Source organism: Tiliqua scincoides, chromosome 4 (genome assembly GCF_035046505.1).
Source record: "Tiliqua scincoides isolate rTilSci1 chromosome 4, rTilSci1.hap2, whole genome shotgun sequence".
Taxonomy (NCBI): domain Eukaryota; kingdom Metazoa; phylum Chordata; class Lepidosauria; order Squamata; family Scincidae; genus Tiliqua; species Tiliqua scincoides.
Window position 1 is genome coordinate 135,374,840 of NC_089824.1, and position 20,114 is coordinate 135,394,953.

At 42.5% G+C, this 20,114-nt stretch overlaps 1 protein-coding gene across 1 annotated transcript in view; it reads left to right on the plus strand.

The window, feature by feature from the left end:
• Window positions 1–20,114, plus strand: part of TGFBR3 (transforming growth factor beta receptor 3) — a 160,794-nt gene that overhangs the window by 13,050 nt on the left and 127,630 nt on the right. The window contains exon 2 of the mRNA XM_066624302.1: window positions 10,478–10,646. Coding sequence (XP_066480399.1) covers window positions 10,586–10,646 — 61 coding nt within the window. The 5' untranslated portion in view covers window positions 10,478–10,585. The remainder of the gene's footprint in view (window positions 1–10,477; window positions 10,647–20,114) is intronic.

Sequence of the window (20,114 nt, forward strand, 5' to 3'; positions counted from 1 at the left end):
CCCAACTGCAGGATGCTCCATTGGCACATCTTTGTCAGTGTGGGAAAGTTGGTTAGGATGTGGGACCTAGTCAGTGACAATGGCAGCTTTTTGGGGTGGGGGCAGGGCAAGAGCAGCGGTCTCCCAATGGCACATTTTTCCCATGCTTTGGAAAGCACTGATCTAAGCATATGTAGGCCCTCATGGTGCTTAAGGACCAGACAGCAGACAACTATGAGTTCGCCTTCATGCCATTACCTACAACAGTTGCCGTAAAGGACTCTTGCTCATCCCCTGCCCAGTTCCTGGTTAGCTTCCTGCCTGGACATCCAGTGGGGAGGCTAACTGGGACAGTGGGGAGCAAGTGGTAGCAGTGGGCTTTCTTCCACTAATGTTATTTAGCAATTCCTGGATGTTCCGAGCCATGATGCAGCATTGGAAGACAAGACATTGTAAAATGGCATAAGGGGAAGATGTTACTGCTCCTGTCCCACAGTCACCAGATAATAAGCATCCCTGTGAGCTTGTTTTCCCTGGTGGCAATCCAGATCCTAACTGCCTCAGAAGTTGGCCAGGTAGAGGAGTTGGCACTGGGGTGGCCATGAGCATCTGGCCACCAGGCACCGCTTTTGGAGCTACCCTTCATCCAGTTTGATTTAGCATACTGTAACTGATTTTGTGTATAGGTTTGCCATCAGCTGCATATCCGTAACTGTATCAGCTTCCTTACCCAGCCCTTTGATGAGCAAGCTACAGATATGGGGACTTGCTGGACAGGTACTCTGCAGCCTCTGCTCTGGTGTGGGTGGGATTCAGATCAGAAAAATGATTTTGATGTCCCAGTCAAGGCCCTAGGGTTACATTTACTGTATTTACTTAAATAAACTCATAGGCGATCAGTAATGAATTTTCTGTCATTTGGGCTAGTTGCAGCCTCAGATTGTGTGTTTTCCTGTTTCCTAACTGTGAAGATATGTGCATGTGTGCATGCACACACCCCAGCCCTAGAAGTTTAAAAAATAATGTCTGGGAACATGAGTCAGGTCTTTTCTCACAGCAAGACTACCCTTCATCCATTCTGGTAAGGATAGGGGCAGAGTGCCACTGGCACTGGATTAAGGGCACGGCATGTGGAACACGAGGAATATAGGAGTTCTTTTTTCTGGTCTTGTAAGCCCTAGGTAAGAGGTTGTCTTATACCAAGTCAGGCAATCTAGCCTTTTGATCTTCAGATGGTGGGTTGGGTTGGGACTCATCATTGGCTTGCAACCTGACTTAAGGTGGGTTGCACCAGCAGCATGACGACTGTAAGCATGTATCATTTAAAAAAATTAAAAAATCAAGAAGTGGGTCCCATAAAGTGTCTTTGGGCTAGGTCTGGAAAGGCTGAAGTCATCTGACTACTCTCTACCGCCTGTAGAGAACTTTTAAAACTGGCTGTTCCAGGTATTGCACCTTAAACCTTCTGTTTGAAAAACATGTGCACTGAGATTTAGCCCCCGCTTTTTTGAAGGGAATTTTGGGCATCCTTTAGTTAATTTATTAGCAGGATGGTGTATTGCATTAGGTGCAAAGTGTGTGTTGCGGAACAAGATGATGTTTCAGCTGCCACACAGGTGGAAAAAAATGCAAGCCTCTCTATCCTTTTCAGGGTGTAATTATGTATATTTTGTGACTTCCTGAAGTTTGACGGAACACATAGTAATACATTAAGTATAAAAAGAAACAAGCAAAAAGTTACGAGAGGCATATGGGAGTAGGGGGGCATGGCTGTGAGTGGCATAACATAGCTAATCTTGGCACTCTTCCAGTTCCCATAGCCTTTAGCCGAGATTTGTGGAAATGTCCTATTACACACGGCAACTTCTGAGCAGCTCTCAGGCGTCAGAATAACTCTCTCCTTGGGATTTGGATGTACTAGTTAAACTAAAACTTATTTTAACTCCCTGGAAATGAAATGTCTTTGATTTTAGAAAGTACAACCATCCCCCAAGAGCTTCTGAATACATTACTGTTTATATTTGGAGTGATGGGCCCTGTCCTGGAAACAAGATGTTCATTATGGTTCACTGCCAGTCCTGCAGTGTTATTTGAAAATACCATCATTCTACTGCCCCACTAGCACATAAACAAATGCAAAAGAAAGAACTTGGAACCCTGGGAAATGTTACTTAAAAGCTGTGCCAGTACTGGCTTGAGATGAAGGCTGCTTTCAGACCTAATGCAAAACCATAGCTTGTTTTGCTGAACCAGTGGCTCTCAAACCTTGCGCCTGCTGCGCGCCTGGAACGTGGTCCCCGTCCGGACTGCATCTGAACATTCCATTTGGATGCGGCACAACACCATCCTCTTTCGGGATGCTCTGGGCAGTTGTGTTATCTGCGTGGTGTCCCAGAAGTCCTCACGACAGGACATTCAGGCAGACGTGACTGCCCAGAGCGTCCCTGTCCTCTAAAAGAGGAGGATGTTGTGTGGTGTCTAAGCAGAACTGAAAGATTCACTCACTGGGGAGACGGATCCATATGAACACCTGATCCGGCCCCTGGTCCTGGGTTCACGCAGCCCTGAGCTAAACAATGGTTTTGCATTATGTCTGGCCTGCCCACAAACTATGTTTGGAGCCAAGGATTTGAAACCATGGGTTGAAGGTGGTATGAAAACCATATCTGTGCTTGCTGTAGTTTGACTTTTTGTCTGAATTCACAGACTGTTGATATTCCATGTTTGGGGCTATTGCTTTTGCGTCCCAAGGCTCCTGTGCCTTGGAGGTGGAACGGAACCTATAGCCTTATGAAGATGTATCTTGAGTAGATGGGAAACGAAAGCAGACTACTGTCTTTCTAAATCATGGTTTGTCTGTTATATATCTGGAAGCAAAAGCACAGTGTTGGTTAACTTGGTCAGCACAAATCAGAGTTTCTTGTTACATGTGAACCCAACCAAGTTTGTCTTTGGAAAAAGTCTTTAAAGGTGCTTCATATGGTGCCTTTCTGACAGCAATTGTGCTTTTGAAAATGGCAAGCATGTCAAATTGGCATGCTCAATACCTTCAGTTCTAATTAGGGATGGGCAAACCCTCCCTAGTTTGGATTAACCCTTTTCTGGATTGGGTCTGGTCCCCTGGGCCTTGGCATGCAGCGCTTTCAGCATCTGCACAAGCTAGGACCTGCAGGCCAACACCCTTTTGGATTAGATATCCTTTGCTGTGATGGGATCAGAAACTACAGTAAATGCAAATCAAATCTGTGTTTTCTGTCTGGCTCTTGTCAGGCCTTTTGTTACAAGAATTCTGCCCATCAGCTCATTGGAACTAAAACTGTTTTTGAAATCTAAAGGTATTAAAAATCACAGATGGATCTGAAAGACATAATTAGAGACAGTAAAAGGTTGCCTATGTTTAAAATAAGACCAGTCTTAGAAGAGTCCATGTTAAAACAAAACCTGAACAAAGACAAGAATTCCCCTCCAGCTCCCCCCATCCTATTCTGGATAGTCATTCAACCAAACTAGATAAGTTAGCAATATCTAACCTTTTTTTTTTTTTTTAAAGGATGGGGTAGATCGAGATCACAATGATAGATCCCTTTGTCCATCAGTGTACAGGTCACTTTATGTAGAATGAAAAGATAGGTCTTTTTCCCCCACGGAAAAAGCAATCTAGATATTGACACAGTGGAGGAAGTAAACTGGAGGCAGGGGAAAACAGGAAGGTGTATGTGATTGTTTCAGGTACATGTACTTAAGCTTCCTTCAGTAGGAAATGGAGATTGAGGTGTGAAATTCACTTGTCTTCTGACCCCAAAGTTGTTATTTTCCCCATTAGGGAAAACTCCCATTTTTAAAGATGTACAGATGTTCTGATGACAAAGGGTAAACTGAATGGATGGAGTGGGGGATTGGGATTGCATTGACTTCCACATGTTCAGATGAAATACTAAAACAAGCCTATGTGCATGCAAGCTGTATGTGTGTAGGCTCTAAATGTGGAATAAGGAGACCTGCAAAAAGGAAGGTTCCTCATGTGAGAGAACTCATGCATGTGTGTACATGGTGTAAGCACATAGGCTGTGTTGCTGAGATTTAGCTGGATGTGCTAAATCCAGCTAAAGGTCAAGGGAGGGCCTGCTACAACACTCCTGTCACCCCCACTGTTCAGTGTACCTTGCTGACTGCCTCAACATACTGAGATGGACATTGGAAGTCATTCAGTGAGATGGCTGGGCATATGAGATAGCTAGAGATGGATGTTCAGAGCAAGAAATGATGCCTCCTGTGGGACGTGTTCCTGAAACAATTGCTTTGCATTGTTTTGTGGTCAACCCTGATTTTAAAACAAAGAACTAGACCAGGGTCTCCAAACCCCAACCCAGATGTGGCCAGATGTGGTCCACAGTGAGCCTCCATCCAGCCTGTGGCAAACCACAGGCCTGCAGTGACTCTGGCTTGCGAGAGATGTGCGTGTAAGGCACAAATTTCAACCTTGCAAAGGCCAAGGCTTGCAGAGCTCTGCTAGAACCACATAAGCAAGCACGGCCTCTAACAATTTAAAGGAGACTTCAGTGACCTTCAGCCTGCTGGGGAGGAGGAGGAGTCAGGCTGCTCATGGAGGGTGTATCAACCCAAGGTATTTGATTCATTTCTCCTTATTCAAGGGAGCAGTGTTTTAAAGATCCTTTCTGCCCCTTAGAGATGTATCTGCTTTTATTTATTTTTTCTGCTTTATTGGGTGAGGTAGGGAGGACTTTGGGCAGCATGGCTCCATTTATGTGTCTCCCTTTTCTGTTTGGAAAACTCCTTGAAGTTCCTGGGGTTCCCCTGTTTGATTTCGCAGAGATGTATCTGCCCTCCCCCCCCCTTTTTTTTTTTTACTTATTCTGCTCTCTTGGGTTTCTTGAGTTTTGGCAGCATGGCTCCATTTGTGTGTCTCCCTTTTCCATTTGGGAAAAAATAACTTCGAAATCAGAATAAATATATTCATTTATTTAAGTTTATGTAAATTTTAATTTTAAATTTAAATTTATTTTTTCTGGCCCTCGACACCACACCAGATATATGATGTGGCCCTCCTGCTGAAAAGTTTGGAGACCCCTGAACTAGACTAAAAGGACCAATAACGTTGCCAAGTAACAGCAATAACATCATTGGAACTACTCAGGGAAGAACTGTTAGGTTTATGGTTTTGATCTGCAGTATTGTATAGCTTGTGATAGAATGCTAGGAGACTCAGAAGAGCCTTGCCGTGTAATACTTTCTCTGTTGAGGGCAAAGGTTATGAATACTGACGGGAAGGGGGCCTTAGGAACTGTGCTGTGATAAGAAGACCAGGAATAGGAAGCCATTTTTCATGCTGCAAAGAAAAAGTTTGACCGGGAAGATAATAGAATGCAAATAGGTGGAAGGCAAAGCAGGAAAATAAATGGGAAGGAAAAGAGATAATACAAGAAACAGATGGGGGATCTGTTTGGGGGAAATGAGCATAAAGCAGAGAATCAAGGACCCTGTGGAACAGTTATGACCAATTCTTGTTAGAAGTGACAAAAGAAATTGTCCACTCAGCGTTTTATCTATAGGAGATTTATTGCTGGTTTGCTCTTGGAAAATCTGGAGGAATAGAAACAAGTAGTTGTGGGCACTGAGGGAGAAAAACTGTGAGGGGCAAGGGGACAAGGGATGGAGAAACAAATATTCTCTGTAATGTTCATGTTGTTCAGTGTTATGGCTGGATAGGGCACTGTTTGAGATGGGATAGCAGCACCTGGTACAGAGCAGATATTGACCTTTTTGCTCTCTCTGTGACTGTAGATGCAGAGGATGAAATTTTCAGTACTGCACAGTCCTACCTTGAGAATACAGAGAATTGGGGATTTTGAATAGCTTGACTTATACTGCAGTCCTGCATGCAATGCTCTCAAGCATAAGTGACGCTGATGTCAGTGGGACTGGTACACCTTCCTGTCAGTTGGACAGACAGATACTATCAGTCAACCTGCTGATGATTCAAGCTTCTTTTTTGCTGCTTTAGTAAAGTTAATGCTGAAAAATACTTGATTGTCATGTGACAATACAGTATTTAATCAATGTTTGATCAGTCCTTGAGCACGTCTTTTTTGATGGATTAAATGCCCAACCCTAAATGGGATTTAATTCCACATCCTGTGTATGGGTTTGAGGAGCTGCCATCTTATTCTACAATTTAAGATTGTTTATTTCTGTTTGCAAAGAACATGAAGATGTATAATAGACTGTTCAAATTTGATGAGATCAGTGGAAAGTAATGGACCTTATTGCTGAAATGTGGCTGTATATGAACAGGTCAGAAAGGGGAGGATAGGCAGACCTTTCCAATGAGAGCCATGTAACCCTGAAAAATTCTCTTTCCTGTGCAACTAAAGACTGACTTAGGCTGCAGTCCTAAACACATTAAAGAGTAAAAGCCTCATTGATGCCAAGTGTTGGCAAGGTTGTGCCCTTTGGTTCTTAGAGTCAGTGTAGCTTTATCCGCCATGACCCCTCTTTTGTATGCCACTTCAGCAAATCTTTCAGCCACAAAGGACGGCATTGCTTGATTATACGCTGACCTTCAGGAAAAAGTGATCTAACCAATGGTTACAATTTTCCTATTCAGGGTGTTCTGTTTAGCGCTTCTGTATCTAATAATTTCTTGGTTTCCGATTTTCTTCTGTTCATTGTTTGCGAAATGGTCATGGGTGTCAATTTCACGTTGCAAACTGCTTATTCATACACTAGAGCACGTATAATTTCTGGCATTGCATGGTTTGAGGAACAATTCAAGTTGCTCTGGTAATTGGTCTTTGGGGTCCCTGCAGATTCTTTCCTGATGCTTGCCATGAGTGCTTCTTGCATTGGGAAAGACTGTTTTGTGCATCTGGCAAACTGGCCTTGCCCATGAAAGCTTATGTAGTTTTTTAAGGTGTCACAGGACTCAGCTATTTTTCCTAGAGCAGACTATCCTGCTCACCTTGATGTAATTTTAACCTCTGATATACAGTATAATATTGATATCTATGTATTAATAATGAACTCACGTGATTGAGTGCCTGTCCATTTGTATGCAAAATTGAACCACCCACAGAAAAGCTGAAAATTTTTACACACTCTTTAGAAACACAAAAGTAGATAAGTTGATATATAATAAGAAAAGGAACACCAGCAGCTCCATCACTGCTGCCAAAAAAAGTCACAGCCTTGTGTAGATGAAGCATGTTTAGTGGCCCTCCAGAATATTGAGGTGTCAATTGGAAAAAGCCAGTAGCAGAACATGGGAGAGGGGAGAGGCAGGGAGAGGATATTGACTTACTTTGAGCCATTTGGATAATAGGTTTGGGAGAGGCAAAGTTTGATTGTAGGTCCCTCTTCTGTATATTTCCATCTATTAAAGAACTCCTTTGGCAGTCAAAGAGAATGCAGTATAGCAAATGTCTTTATATTTTATCAAAGTGGTATAAGTCATCAGTGGTTTGCTGTCTTGTAGTGATTTGCAGGGAAGAGAGAAGCGTGCATGGTGACAACCACTGGATTTCTATAGGTTTTGAACATTCTTCATGTGAACAGTGTCTGGGTAATATGGAAGCTGGTCTCATTTTAAACTACCTTGAGGCTGCAGTCTTGTACGCACTTACCTAGGTCTAAGCCCCACTGATCATACTAGCACTTACTTCTGAATAAACATCTATTGGACAGCACTGTTAAACGTCTTTGACTTTAAAGATAGAGGGACCTGCAAGCAAATGTATATCTTCCTCTCCCCCCCCCCCCCAATGCTTAGTTTTCTTAAGCTGGCCAGTTCCTTCACCCTCTTTGCATTCTGCTGTTTCTCCAATGGACACCTGAACATTCTGTGGTTCCTGTGGTAGACAGAACATGCTTGGTTGCCATCAGTGGTTTTGTTTCCTTTTCCTTTCAGTTTCAAACTTAGCTACTTCTGTGTATCTAGGGAGTTCCCTGAGCATTTAGAACCCATCACCTTGCTTTTGGGTTGTCCTGTTTTGTATATAAACTAATAGGCACATAACCACTTGAACCAGATGCTACAAATATAGCTCTCATTGTAAGTAAGATGCTGGAATTCACACCTGTGCTAACTACTTATCATTGTCTATGTAGCAATAAGGCTACATACAGCCATACATGGTGAGCTTGCTGCTGGCCTGCACTTGCTTCTTATTGATCAGGTTTACAATCTACGTATTGAGAATTGAGGTTGGGTGCAGTGGTAGTGGCCAAATGTTCTGAATGTTAATTGGCAAGCCCTTGTGGCAATCATGAAGCCACCCCCTGCCTCTGTGAGTAATATTTCAAGTTTATAGAAAAGCACCAGGCTTTTGAGCAGCCCCCTGTAGATATTAGGTCTGAGGGGAAGGAAGATCTATGATTTGACTAAAACTGGGGGTGAGTCAGAGGGTGAGGTTTGTGGGTTTCATTACTAGTGCCCCTAGTAACGGCGAACTAGGGAGAACCTCCAATAATTGGAGATCCTCCAAACCTTTTTGCGATGAGCCCTAAAAGTTTGGCTGCAGAAAGCTTCCATGTTGTGGTACCATAAATCACAAATCCTTCTTAATGGATTACCTCATGACTATTTCAAGTTGCAAACGAATACTTCTCCTCTTAAAATACTGTTTGAACATGCTTAATTTTTGTTCTGTAATGGCTGTTCATACTGGACATTTGGATTCATTTTCCAGAAAGCCGCACCATGGATTTAGGACAGCTCTTTAAAATGGAGATTGGGGCAATTGCATATATTGACTGAATTTGCCCCTCAGTGAGGAGTAGGGTCACTCCTCACTGGAGTGAGGAGACAAGGAAGAGAATGTTACTTTTACAAAGAAAATATCTGGCCATGTGTAGCTCACATGTTTCGCTTTTGGAAACCCATAGATGCGCTTCCAGTAAATCTGTGGTTACGCATTGGAATGGATTGTAAAGAACACATGATTTCATTCCAAAATCAACAGCAAAGTGTTCTTCTGTGGCATACGTGCAGAATGATGGTTTTAATTTGTGTAGAGTGTGTAGGAAAGAGAGGGAGGTTCAGAATCGTCAGTGAGCACGTCAGGCAGGAGGGTTTGTTTCTGGCATGTAAAGGAGGAAGGCGATTTTGAGGAGATGACAAATGCTTTCAAACAGAACAATTGCATCTAGTCCAGCTTTCTGTTTCCAGCAGTGAATAGCCCCTGAGCGCTCAGTGGCCTCTGTGGTCTTCCCTTTTGTAACCTCTTTCCTTTTTCCCAATCGTTCTTTACACTGGCAAAAATGTCCCTCATCCAAGTCCACTTCCTAATGGCCCTCATTTGGTTTGAAATGTGAATCTTATGCCCTCTAAACCATGACAATGGTAGGTTGCTGGGGTCCCTGGAGCACAGTCCTACTCTGGACCCCCCATGGATTCCCCTGATGGTGCATTGGGCCCTTCCACTGCCACCCGTATGTTTAGTTTGGGAGTTGGACAGCCAGGTGGGCGCTTCACCTGGCTGATCCTTCATGACCCACTTATGAAGCATTTTGGCATATATGTATAAGAAGAGCCAAGAAGGACAGATGTGTTATGCCCTATGAGATTTTGGCATCACCAGCAACCATTTTAGACAGTTTCTTGGTGCTACATTGTCGAGGATAATTACAATGGGTTCATGAGAGGTTCATATTTTTTATTTATGTTTCACATTTTTATACCGCCCGTCCTCCAAAGAGCTCAGGGGGGTGTACACAGCTGCTCCCCTCCTTTTGTCCTCACAACAACCCTGTGAGGTAGGTGAGGCTGAGAGAAAGTGACTGGCCCAAGGTCACCCAGGAAGCTTCGTGGTTGAGGATATGCCAGGATATGCATATGCAAGGACTTAGCTCAAAATCTGCTTGAAATAATTTTGAATTCGTTTTTTGGAACTGTATTACATTTTGATCTGGCTGCCCACCTGTGGTCAAATCCAGTGTGGTGGTGTGGTTAGAGTGTTGAAGACTAGAAGACTGGAGATCCTGGTTCACATCTCAGCTCAACTATGAAGTTCACTGGGTGACCATGGACTAATCACCATCTGTGAGTCCCATCTACCTCACTGGAGGATCTTGGCGGCAGCAGTGCATGCCAAGATCCTGTACTCCCTTTCCGCCCAGACCTGCTCCCTACTCTCCTTGGACTTACACCAGCAAAAGAGTGAGCATAGGTCCAAGGAGACCCATTGTTGACTAGGTAGCTTTCAGTGAAGTAAGTAAAAACATTTTTACTTACCTCTCCTGGGTTATCTGGTCTCCTCCTCCACCACTGCATATAGCGCATGGTCAGGTAGCGTGACGACATAGTGGAAACTGGTGGGGAGGTAGGATTGGACGGTTAGATTATTCCTCAGTCGCAAAGGTTTCCTGTCTCTTTTTAAAAGAAAGATGTGATCTCTGTGTTTTTTTGTATTGCATTTAAAACATCAAATGACTGCTCTGCAAGACATGTTTCTAAAAGAATTATTTTTACTTCTTTTTACAGGTCATTACAAGTCTCGAAGATTCTCTTTCAGAACCTTTACAGTAATATTTTTCGTCAGTATCAAGAGCTACAAAGGACGTTAATTTGAAAAACCACAGTGTTGCAAACATGACTTCAAATTATATAATTCCAGCATTTGCTTTGATGATGGGATGTTTAGCATCTGCAGGTAGGTGATATTCTGTTAACTTGGTCTATAATTCTATACACCAGTGGTTCTCAAACTGGTGAGTTGCAACCCACCAGCCCGAGTACCACTTCACCTTTCCCTTTAAGGGGCGGGGGGAAAGCAGCGACACGATCCCCAGGATCACGCTGCTGTGGGGGAGGGGGGCTGTGTTTACAATTCACTTGCTGCTGGGGTCTGCGGGGCTAAGGGCTCCCCGCAGCTTGTAGAATATAAAAAAACCTATCATGATCCACTTCTGGCTTGTGATTGCAAAACTGGAAGTGGGTGGCACTCTATTTTTTTTAATATTCTACAAGCCACGGGGAGCCCTGCAGAGGGCTCCGTGGGGCTCCCCACACCCTCCAGACTCTGGCAGCAGGTAAGTTAAGTTAAAAACAGCCCCCCCTTCCCCCACAGTGGTGTGATCCTGGTGATCGCGTCACTGTTTTCTAGCCTGCCCCCGCAAAGACTCACTCCTGTTCTCCAACTCCCAAAGAGCTTAACCAAGAAGTAGGTCTCATTGAATTCAGTGGAACTTACTTCTGAGTAGACAAGCATAGACTTGGGCTTTTGGACTTTGTTGTAATTTTTTCCATGAGCATTTGGAATTAATTGCCAATAAAAACTTCTGATCAATAAGAGAAGTTTTGGTCAACTAACTTTTATGTCAGTTAAGTACATATATGAGATGTTTCTTGGTGTGACCATATAAGAAGAAATGACCTTGAGAACCTTGTTATCTCAACCGGTTACAAAATTACAGGCATTCCTCCACTCCCCCCCCCCCCGTAACTGGTATCCAAGGATTCAGTTATTAGCTGATTCAAAATCCCCCCCCCCCGTGCCCATGACTGTTCCTTAGTTTTTGTGCAGTATCACTTGAAGTACAGGTGTTCCTTGCTTTAACAAATATGCTTGCTGAACTGCAGCATGCAATCAGCCTGCATGCTAGAAGAAGATTAACAGGGAGCTCTTCCTGTTAACGTTTAGTTAGTCTCCTGCCTGTAGTGTGCAGGCTGGTTGCCTTGCAGGTTGCTCTTCGGTTTTGCAAGAAGGTTGCTTTGTTAAAGCAAGAAACACCTGTGCTGCCAGCGATACGACACAAAAACAAAGGTAATAGGCCCAGGGGGGTGTGGAGACTGCCATTTTCACAAGGTTCCCCATATTCATGGTTTCCATATCCACAGGGTGGTGGTGGAATGGAACCCCTGTGGATACGGAGGGACGCCTATATAAGAGACTTGAGAACTTACCCCTTTATGCAAAAGATGTGCGTTGGTTGGCTATCTTGGAGCTGATGAGAAGACCCTAATCTGGAGGGGGCAGGTATACCTAAGCACATCAAACTGAATAGATTTAGTCGTTAACTCTGTTATCAAATTTAAATCTACATTAAATAAAGGTCTAGACTCAACACTGGAAGATCAGTTTCATGTATGACAGTTCTAATGTTACTGTGAACTTTGTTTTAATATTGATATAAGAAGAATGCATGTAGAGGAACTTCTGTTAATTTGCTGTGTCATGCCATCTTCTGAATAAAGCCCTGACAATACAGGCTGGCTTACACCTGTTACAGTCTTCATGGAGGTTTTCTAATAATAGACCTCTAAAAATGATGTTGAAGTCTTGGGTACTTTTTGTCTAATGGTAACAGCCCTCTTGGGCTTTTGTTTTGGCACTCAAGTATTGAGTCTAGGATTGGTCATCAAGGAAGTGGCGAAATGGAGATGATGTAGTGGGGAGGCTGGACAGAGGATGGATGACTTGTTTAAATTTGGGATGTCTTCATTGTGGAAAAGATGACCAACCACAAGGGAGACACATCTGGGCAATAAAGCTCAGTGCAAGTTGGCTGCTTTTCTTCAATTACGTGGAAAATAATGTTCTTTCAAGAATGCATTTAAATCTTCTGAGGCTTTCTCCGGGTTTGAACTTGGATGAAGGCAGTCAGCCAGTGCTATCATTGATGTATTAACACTGTATAATGCTTGGCTGCTGTAATGGTCTTGTCTTGTGGCAAATAAACTTGTAAAAATATAGGAAGCTTATCTGGAGGTGAGGGTGATGTGCTGTAAATTCTCAAAAAAGGTTTTTGCTTATCACTCATACTGAATGTATTCATGTAGCTCTTTACAGTGTTCAAAAAGCACCTCATATACTTCTCAGTCATCACTTCATATAGCTCTGAAATTTTGGTCAATATTATTGTCCCTTTGTTGCAGAGAGATGACTATGGCTTACTGTAGGCCTGGATACAGTGGCTTGCTAGCCTATCAGAAGAGTTCATGTTAAAGGTGGGATTTCAATTGGAACCCTCCTGGTTTGCAGCTTGGTCTGTGAGCCATTGGCTGAGTTTAAGTATTAACTCAAAATGGAAAAAAATTATACATATATACGACCAGAGTATCTGCATATCAACACTTCAAAAAAATCAACTATTTTTCATATCATATCAACTATTTCAAAAAAATAGAATTTTTTCAATTTTTTCCCTTTTTTTAAAAGTAACTCATAAGCATGTATTGATTTGTGTTTTGTTCTGTTTATGTAATAGAATAAAATTTAAAAGAAAAATATTAACTCAAAATCATGACTTGAGCTTCTAGATGTCCAACAAGCAAACCACAGGACTGTTGGTCTGCTGACAGCTTTGCTTCATAGGTTTGTTGCATCTTCAACCTCTTGAGGCACAGTGGAGGCCCTAACTGTGGTTTGTCAGTTGTCTGTGAATTCAGGTATAACATCAGACCATAGTTAAACCAATAAAATGTAACATGCTTTTTTTTTTTTTTTAGAGCTTTTCTGCTGTGCTGTACTATAATGAGTGATTTAATTTTACAGGAACACAAATCTACTTCATGATATTGGCAAGCAATAGCTGTTACCCCATCACAAATAAATTACAGGCATCAAAACCAAGTACAGTAAAGAAATCCATAGAGATCACTCAGGCACAGACTGAAGACTTTTTCTCCTCTCTAATACTGGTTTCTGGTTGCTGTCAGCGGCTCAGATTCAGGGAAAGACGCAGCATTCATTCTCTTAAAAAAAACAAAATGAATCCTAACACACTATCTGGCCTGGCCAGTCCAGAGCCCAGTCACAATTGTCTGTTTATTCATTTTAAAGCAGTGGTATGCAACCTGGTGGGTCGTGACCCACCAGTTTGTGTAAAGGTTCCCCCGTCCCTTTAAGGGGTGGAGGGAGAGGCAGCGATGCAGGATCTTGTTGCTAATGGGGGGAGGGGAAGTGTTTTTTCTCACTTAGGGCTGCAGCAGGCTCCAGAAGGTGTGGGGAACCTCGCACAGCACTCCTCAGGGCTCCCCAAGACTTGGAATGTTGAGAAAAAGTGAGTGCATTTGCAAAGTGAGTTAAAGCACCCCCCCCCCAGCGACGCGATCCTGGGGATTGCATCGCTGCCCTCTCCCCTCCCCCACAAAGACTTACTTTGGGAGTAAATCTCCCAAAAAGTTGGAGAATCATTGTTTTAAAGCATTTTTACCATGCATTTTCCCTTTTGGAAAAAAAAGGCAGCTCACAACGTTAAAGCCAATATCTGAAACCCAATAATACAGATTTAAATGATGAGTCACAATCATAACAACAGCAGAAGCACAAACTCAAAACAGCGTTGCAAGTGTTGACACTTGCAGGAAGGTCTCCCAGGTTATCGCAAGAGGTGGACTCTCGTATTGGAGAGAAGCAGTCCCAGAAGTATCATGGTCCTAAGCCATATAGGGCTTTAAAGGTCGACACCAGCATCTTGAATTGCACCCAGAAACAAACCAGCAATCCGTGCAGTCAGAGGAACAGCGTCCTGATTGAATCAAACTTTCCAGATGAGTAACATCATGTGCCACCATGTTTTACACCAATAGTAGTTTCTGGATGATCTTCAAGGGAAGCCCTTTGTACAGCATGTCATAGTACTCCAGTCTTTGATTGCACTTCCGTATTTTGTTCTGTGACCTGAGCACCCAAGGTCATGAGTAACTTAGGGCGCAATCCTAACCCCTTATGTCAGTGCTTTCCAGCAGTGACATAAGGGCAATGCAGCTCTGAGGTAAGGGAACAACATTCCCTTACTTTAAGGAGGCCTCCGTGAGTGACACCCAACTGCAGGATGCAGCACATGTCCCATTGGCACCGCTATGCCAGTGCTAGGAAGCACTGACATAAGGAGTTAGGATTGCGCCCTTACTAGGTTAACCTCACATTATTGGATTCCAGGTTAGACTCACATTGTACTACATTTTCAGATTAGGGCACACATGCACAATTCTGAGCTCTTTTAAGTTAATATTTTCTGAATAGTAACAGTTTTCACTATCAGGCTGTTGTCCTCTTTACTACAAAGTGTGAATAAGACTTTACAGACACATTCTCTGTGTGTGTCATATTATCCCAGCTATTACAGCAAGATTCCTATGGAAATGGATAGTAATTATTTACTTGGGAGTTTTATTGTCTTTTTGTTTTGTTTGTTCTGCTTGTTACTCTCTCCTGATAAGGATACTGTGTTGGATCTCAGTTCTGAGTTGCACAACACCATGGTGATGATTGGCATGGAAATGGAACAATAAAAATAAATAGTTCATTTGTTGCTATAACTCTTTTAAAAAAAAGAAAAGAGAAATCCTCATGGGTCTTCTGCAGTGGAATTGCAAAATACGGTTGAGGTTAAGATAATAGAAACTCTTTGAACTGCATCTTGGGAACTGGACACATGTAGGGAAATTAACCTTTCTTTGCTGCGTGACCTCTAGTTTTATTTAAGCTGCAAATTACGTTTCATGCTTTCCTCCATAATACTTACCCATATTTTGTTGTGAAATAAAAGACACGTGTGAACTTCTTTCCTTTCCTGAGAGGAGGAGTAACTTGTTGAGTAATTCTGTTTAAACGCTAGAACAGTGTTTCTCAAACTGTGGGTTAGGATCCGCTAGGTGGGTCGCAAACCAATTTCAGGTGGTTCCCCATTCATTTCAATATCTTATTTTTAATAGATTCTACCATGGTATGTTACAGATCTGTACTTTTAACAGCCTACTATGTATATGCTTTTAACCATGATAGTCAATGGGGCTTACTCCTGGGTAAGTGTGGGTAGGTTTGCAGTTTAGGATTGCTAAAAATTTTCCTGCTTGATGACATCACTTCTGGTCATGACATTACTTCCGGTGGGTCCTGACAGATTATCATTCTAAAAAGTGGGTCCCAGTGCTAAAAGTTTGAGAACCACTGTACTAGAACATGCTCATTTGTTTTTGGCAGTTGTAAAGGTTTTAGGAAGTAGCACTGAATCAAATCTCACAGGCAATGGATGTATTGTAAAGTAGAAGGTGCATCCTAAGTTTAAGACAAATAGATGAGAACAGGAGGGGTTGAAAGTTGGATTGAAGTTTGGCTCTCATGGATGCTTCATTCAGATTGTACCAATTTGGGTATATAATGTTAACAAATGTACAGGTCAGGAGTTTGCCTCAGCCAGTTTATGCTTTAAATTCTTTCTTCTTTAAGAGGCAACGTTGGATCATAACTGGTTAGTAATAAAAAAAAAATGAAGGTCATTAAATCATACACCTGTGACTACTGAGCGAACCAAATCACCCAAATTGTGTTAACTTCTGATTTTTTTTAAAAATGCATCATCGTGAGCAGAAATTGGAAGGATAACTTAGGCAATCAGCAAAATGCAGCTACAAATAATGTTTAGCATGATATTTTATTGCCCACTAAAATCCTTGTCCATTAGTAACTGGCGAAATGGAGCTTTTCCATGCTTCTAGAAAGTAATGGCATCCATTCAGTTTATGTGGGAGGAGAACAAGAGATGGACTCAAGAACATCATTGTGGTAGAGGCTGAGTCTGTCCCTATCATAGGATTCTCTACAGGAAAGGGTTGCCCAACTGTGTCCCAGATCACAGTCTGTTTTGTCCCATAGACCTTACTGGAGACCATTGATAGCCAAGGCAGCTAGCCTCTTCATAGCCCTACTTCTTCACTAACATAGACCTACCCTGGGTTCTATTCTTTGATGATCCCACTTCCCCACACAGGCTATATTGAATGTACGTTTGTGGAGAAGGGGGACAGTGTCTGCTAGTGATATCCTGCTGGTTGCTCTTTCAGCGTTTGTGCATAAGGAGCCCTATCGTATTGTGCACAAGAATCATCCAAGTGATGCTGAACCTTGATTGGCCAGATCTCATGGAGGAATCCTATGTGTGTATGCTCATATGATCCCTTCTGCACCAGTATCTAATATGGGGCCAGCAGGCAGAGTCCTCCTTCCCTGTGTGCATGTTTGTGTGGGTTGGGAGATCTGCACTTGACTCTAGAGTGGGAAGTGACATTGTATTAGAAAATGCCTATTTATGGGGTAGTAGTAGCCAAATAATACTTTTCACAAGTAAAGAAGGTGTTATTATGCTAAGTCACTTCGTAATAACTGTATTTGATACAAGATAAAACCAAGCACACTTCTTTAAAAAAAAGAGAGCTTCTACCATAGAATGTTGATATTTACAAAAGAACATTCACTGTCTTGCCCTCCCCACTTTTTGAGATGAACATCTGGTATCTCTGTGCTTGATATCTTAAATGTATACTCAGAATCTTGAGCAGTGAAACAACAATGTTGGCACACACAGCTATATTCCAGTGGAAAAGTTTTATCACATGCAAGGACTGTAGGATCTGAGTGACATTTTTAATGACCGCATTAGAACAGCAATTGTTTTTCCAACAGCAGATGCTTCGTTTCTTACCAAGACACCTGGAGTGATATATTTTTTAATGCAGCCATGTGTAACTTCATTCCTCCTGCAGACTGACCAGCTGTTTGATAGGTGTGTGTGTTTTCCCCATGCAGTAGCCAGCGTTTTACAAGCTGTCAGTCCTTGGGTACATAGAGTCACCATACAAATTTGTCTTCCACGCTGTTTGTTAATCACTTTCTAAGTGGAATATTCCATCTTGTTGTAATATTCTGCCTGTCAGGCTTTACAACTGTGAAAAAGTATTTGCACAAGAGGAAAAGAAAATCCGATTCTTGCTAGAATGTGGAATTGTGTTGGTAGATTAACACGTTATACTCAACTGAACGGATTAGGTGAGGAGATGCTTTCTATATTGTTCGGGTCAGAAGCTGAAGCACAGAGGACCAAAACACTCCTTCTTTTTCCTTTCTGTAGTCTGCAGATGATCTTGGAGCAAGTTACATTTCGATTCGAAGCGCTCTCTGTGTTTCAGGGTAAATGCAAAGAAAGTATCTGCTGTTGCAAAGGGAATGCTGGACGAGATGAAACTTAGATGAGTCCACTGAGGCAGTCCTCACACTTTTCTCTGTTGCATTCAGTGCCGTTTTTATGAAGCTGTGTTTACACATGACCTGTTCCTTTATTTTAATGGGCAAAAGAGAGACACATACCAAAACTTGAGGTCATAAATGCCATAATGTGCTCTCTTACTGTATTAATGGCCACACGTGTTCCAAGTGAAAAGACTTATCTAGTCTTTTGTGACTTGCTTGGCAGATGACTATGCAGAAATGCGTCCCAATACCTTAGGTTTGCGCAAGTGTGCCCCCGGCACCATTTATGCTTCATATTAAGGACTGTGATGAGGACTTAGATGTCTGGGCCATCCATCTGTTTGTGAATAAATGTCATTGTTGGGAGAGAATAGATGAATATTTATCAGCAGAGCATTTTCCCTAAAAGTTTATCCTGGATTGCTGTTTAGCTTATTTACATGCAATCCTATGTATGTCTATTCAGAAGTGAGTCTCATTGAATTTAGTGAGTCTTATACGAGGTATTTGTGTATAGGAGGCTCAGGCTGCCTCCTTATGGAAGCTCCTTCTGCATGAGGAAAGGAGCAAGATAAGGAGCCCATGCTCCCAGCACTCTTTGACTTGCAGCTCCAATTGCCTGATGTGGCAGAGCCTTAAAGGAGAAATTTAAAAGGGAAATGGTAACTTGGAAAAAAAATGCGCTCCAAGCATGGGGCCCAGGGCAACCACCTCACTTTCCTACCCAAGGGACGGATCTGAAACCAGAATCAAATCCTGGTTTCACTTCCAGTTTGTAGGCTGAAGTTAAATCATGGCTTCCAGATTTAGGTAACACATAGAGCTATGGTTTACTGAGTCAACATTCATTTGTGTGAAATGTGTGTGTGTGGGTGGATGGATGGATGGATGGATGGAGGGGGGGGAGATGAGAGCATGGGCTCAGTTCTCCCTGTGCTCATGTTCACAGTCCCAGAAACCATGGTTTCTTGCATCACCTAAACCAAACCAGTGACTTGTCCAAGGCCTCATGAATGATGTGTATGATCCCTCTCAAATCCAAATTAACTCAGTTTATGCTGGCTCAAATAATGCTGACTTGAATGGGTACTTTTGCATTTCTCTCTTACATTTACAAGACTTCTGCTTATATCTGCAGTGAGAAGCATGCAAGTAAGTCAACATATTAATACCAGACCAAGTCTTGATTTTATTGATATGATTCAGAAGAAAAGAATTCTAATGCAATGTTTCTGAGTGCTGTACTATTTAATGGTGGTGCTGAGTATTTATATGTAGGAAAGGCATAGCATGTTGTCCTGTTTCTTTTTTCCATCCATTTGAAACACTGCAGACATACAATGAACCTATCTGCCAGGAATACATTTATTCCTGCCTAAATGTGTCCTATTTTGCATGTGCCTTTTACTTAAATGAATGAATTGGCTAGGGTACACATTCTCCTCATTCACTTGTTGAAAGCTCCCAGGAACTTGGAGTTCAACAGAACAACCCACTTGACCTACCTAACGCAAGAGCTGAGGGGACTCAGAGTTGTGGAGACCCCTTCCTAGCTTGGAGGTTTTTGTTTATTAGTGAGTACAGTCCAGGGAAGAAGAGAGCAAGCCTCTCTAATTTACTCCCCCAAAGAGTTCTTTATGATGGCCACCTGGTGACCATAAGAGGTTCCTTGCTGACAATGCAAGATAGGCCAAGCAGATTTGGTTCCCTAGGCATTTTCTCTTTTCTATGCACCATCTGCTTTGTTTCAGATGTGTTTTACAGATTAAATAAATGCAGAGGTGATTTTGAGAGGAGAGAGGCTCTAATTATTTAGAGCTAGGGTTGCCAGCAATGACTGAAGCTATTCTCGGAGATTCTCTCTCTCTCTCTCTCTCCCCCCCCCCCCCCATGATGTGTTGTTGGAAATTCCTGGAGGCACTGTTAGAATAGCCAGGATTGCCTTGTGTATTCTCCTGGAGATTGATGCTGGCTTCTAAAGATTCCAGGTCAGTCCTGGAGGGTTGGCAACTCTATTTACAGCTGCCTCTTTCTATCAGTTTCAGTGGAAACTTCTCCTGGCAGGGATTGTGTCAGGTGTTGACCATGTTGGGTTCTGGCAGAGGGCCTACACCCATTAGGGAGACCATCCACCTGCCAACCCCTGAG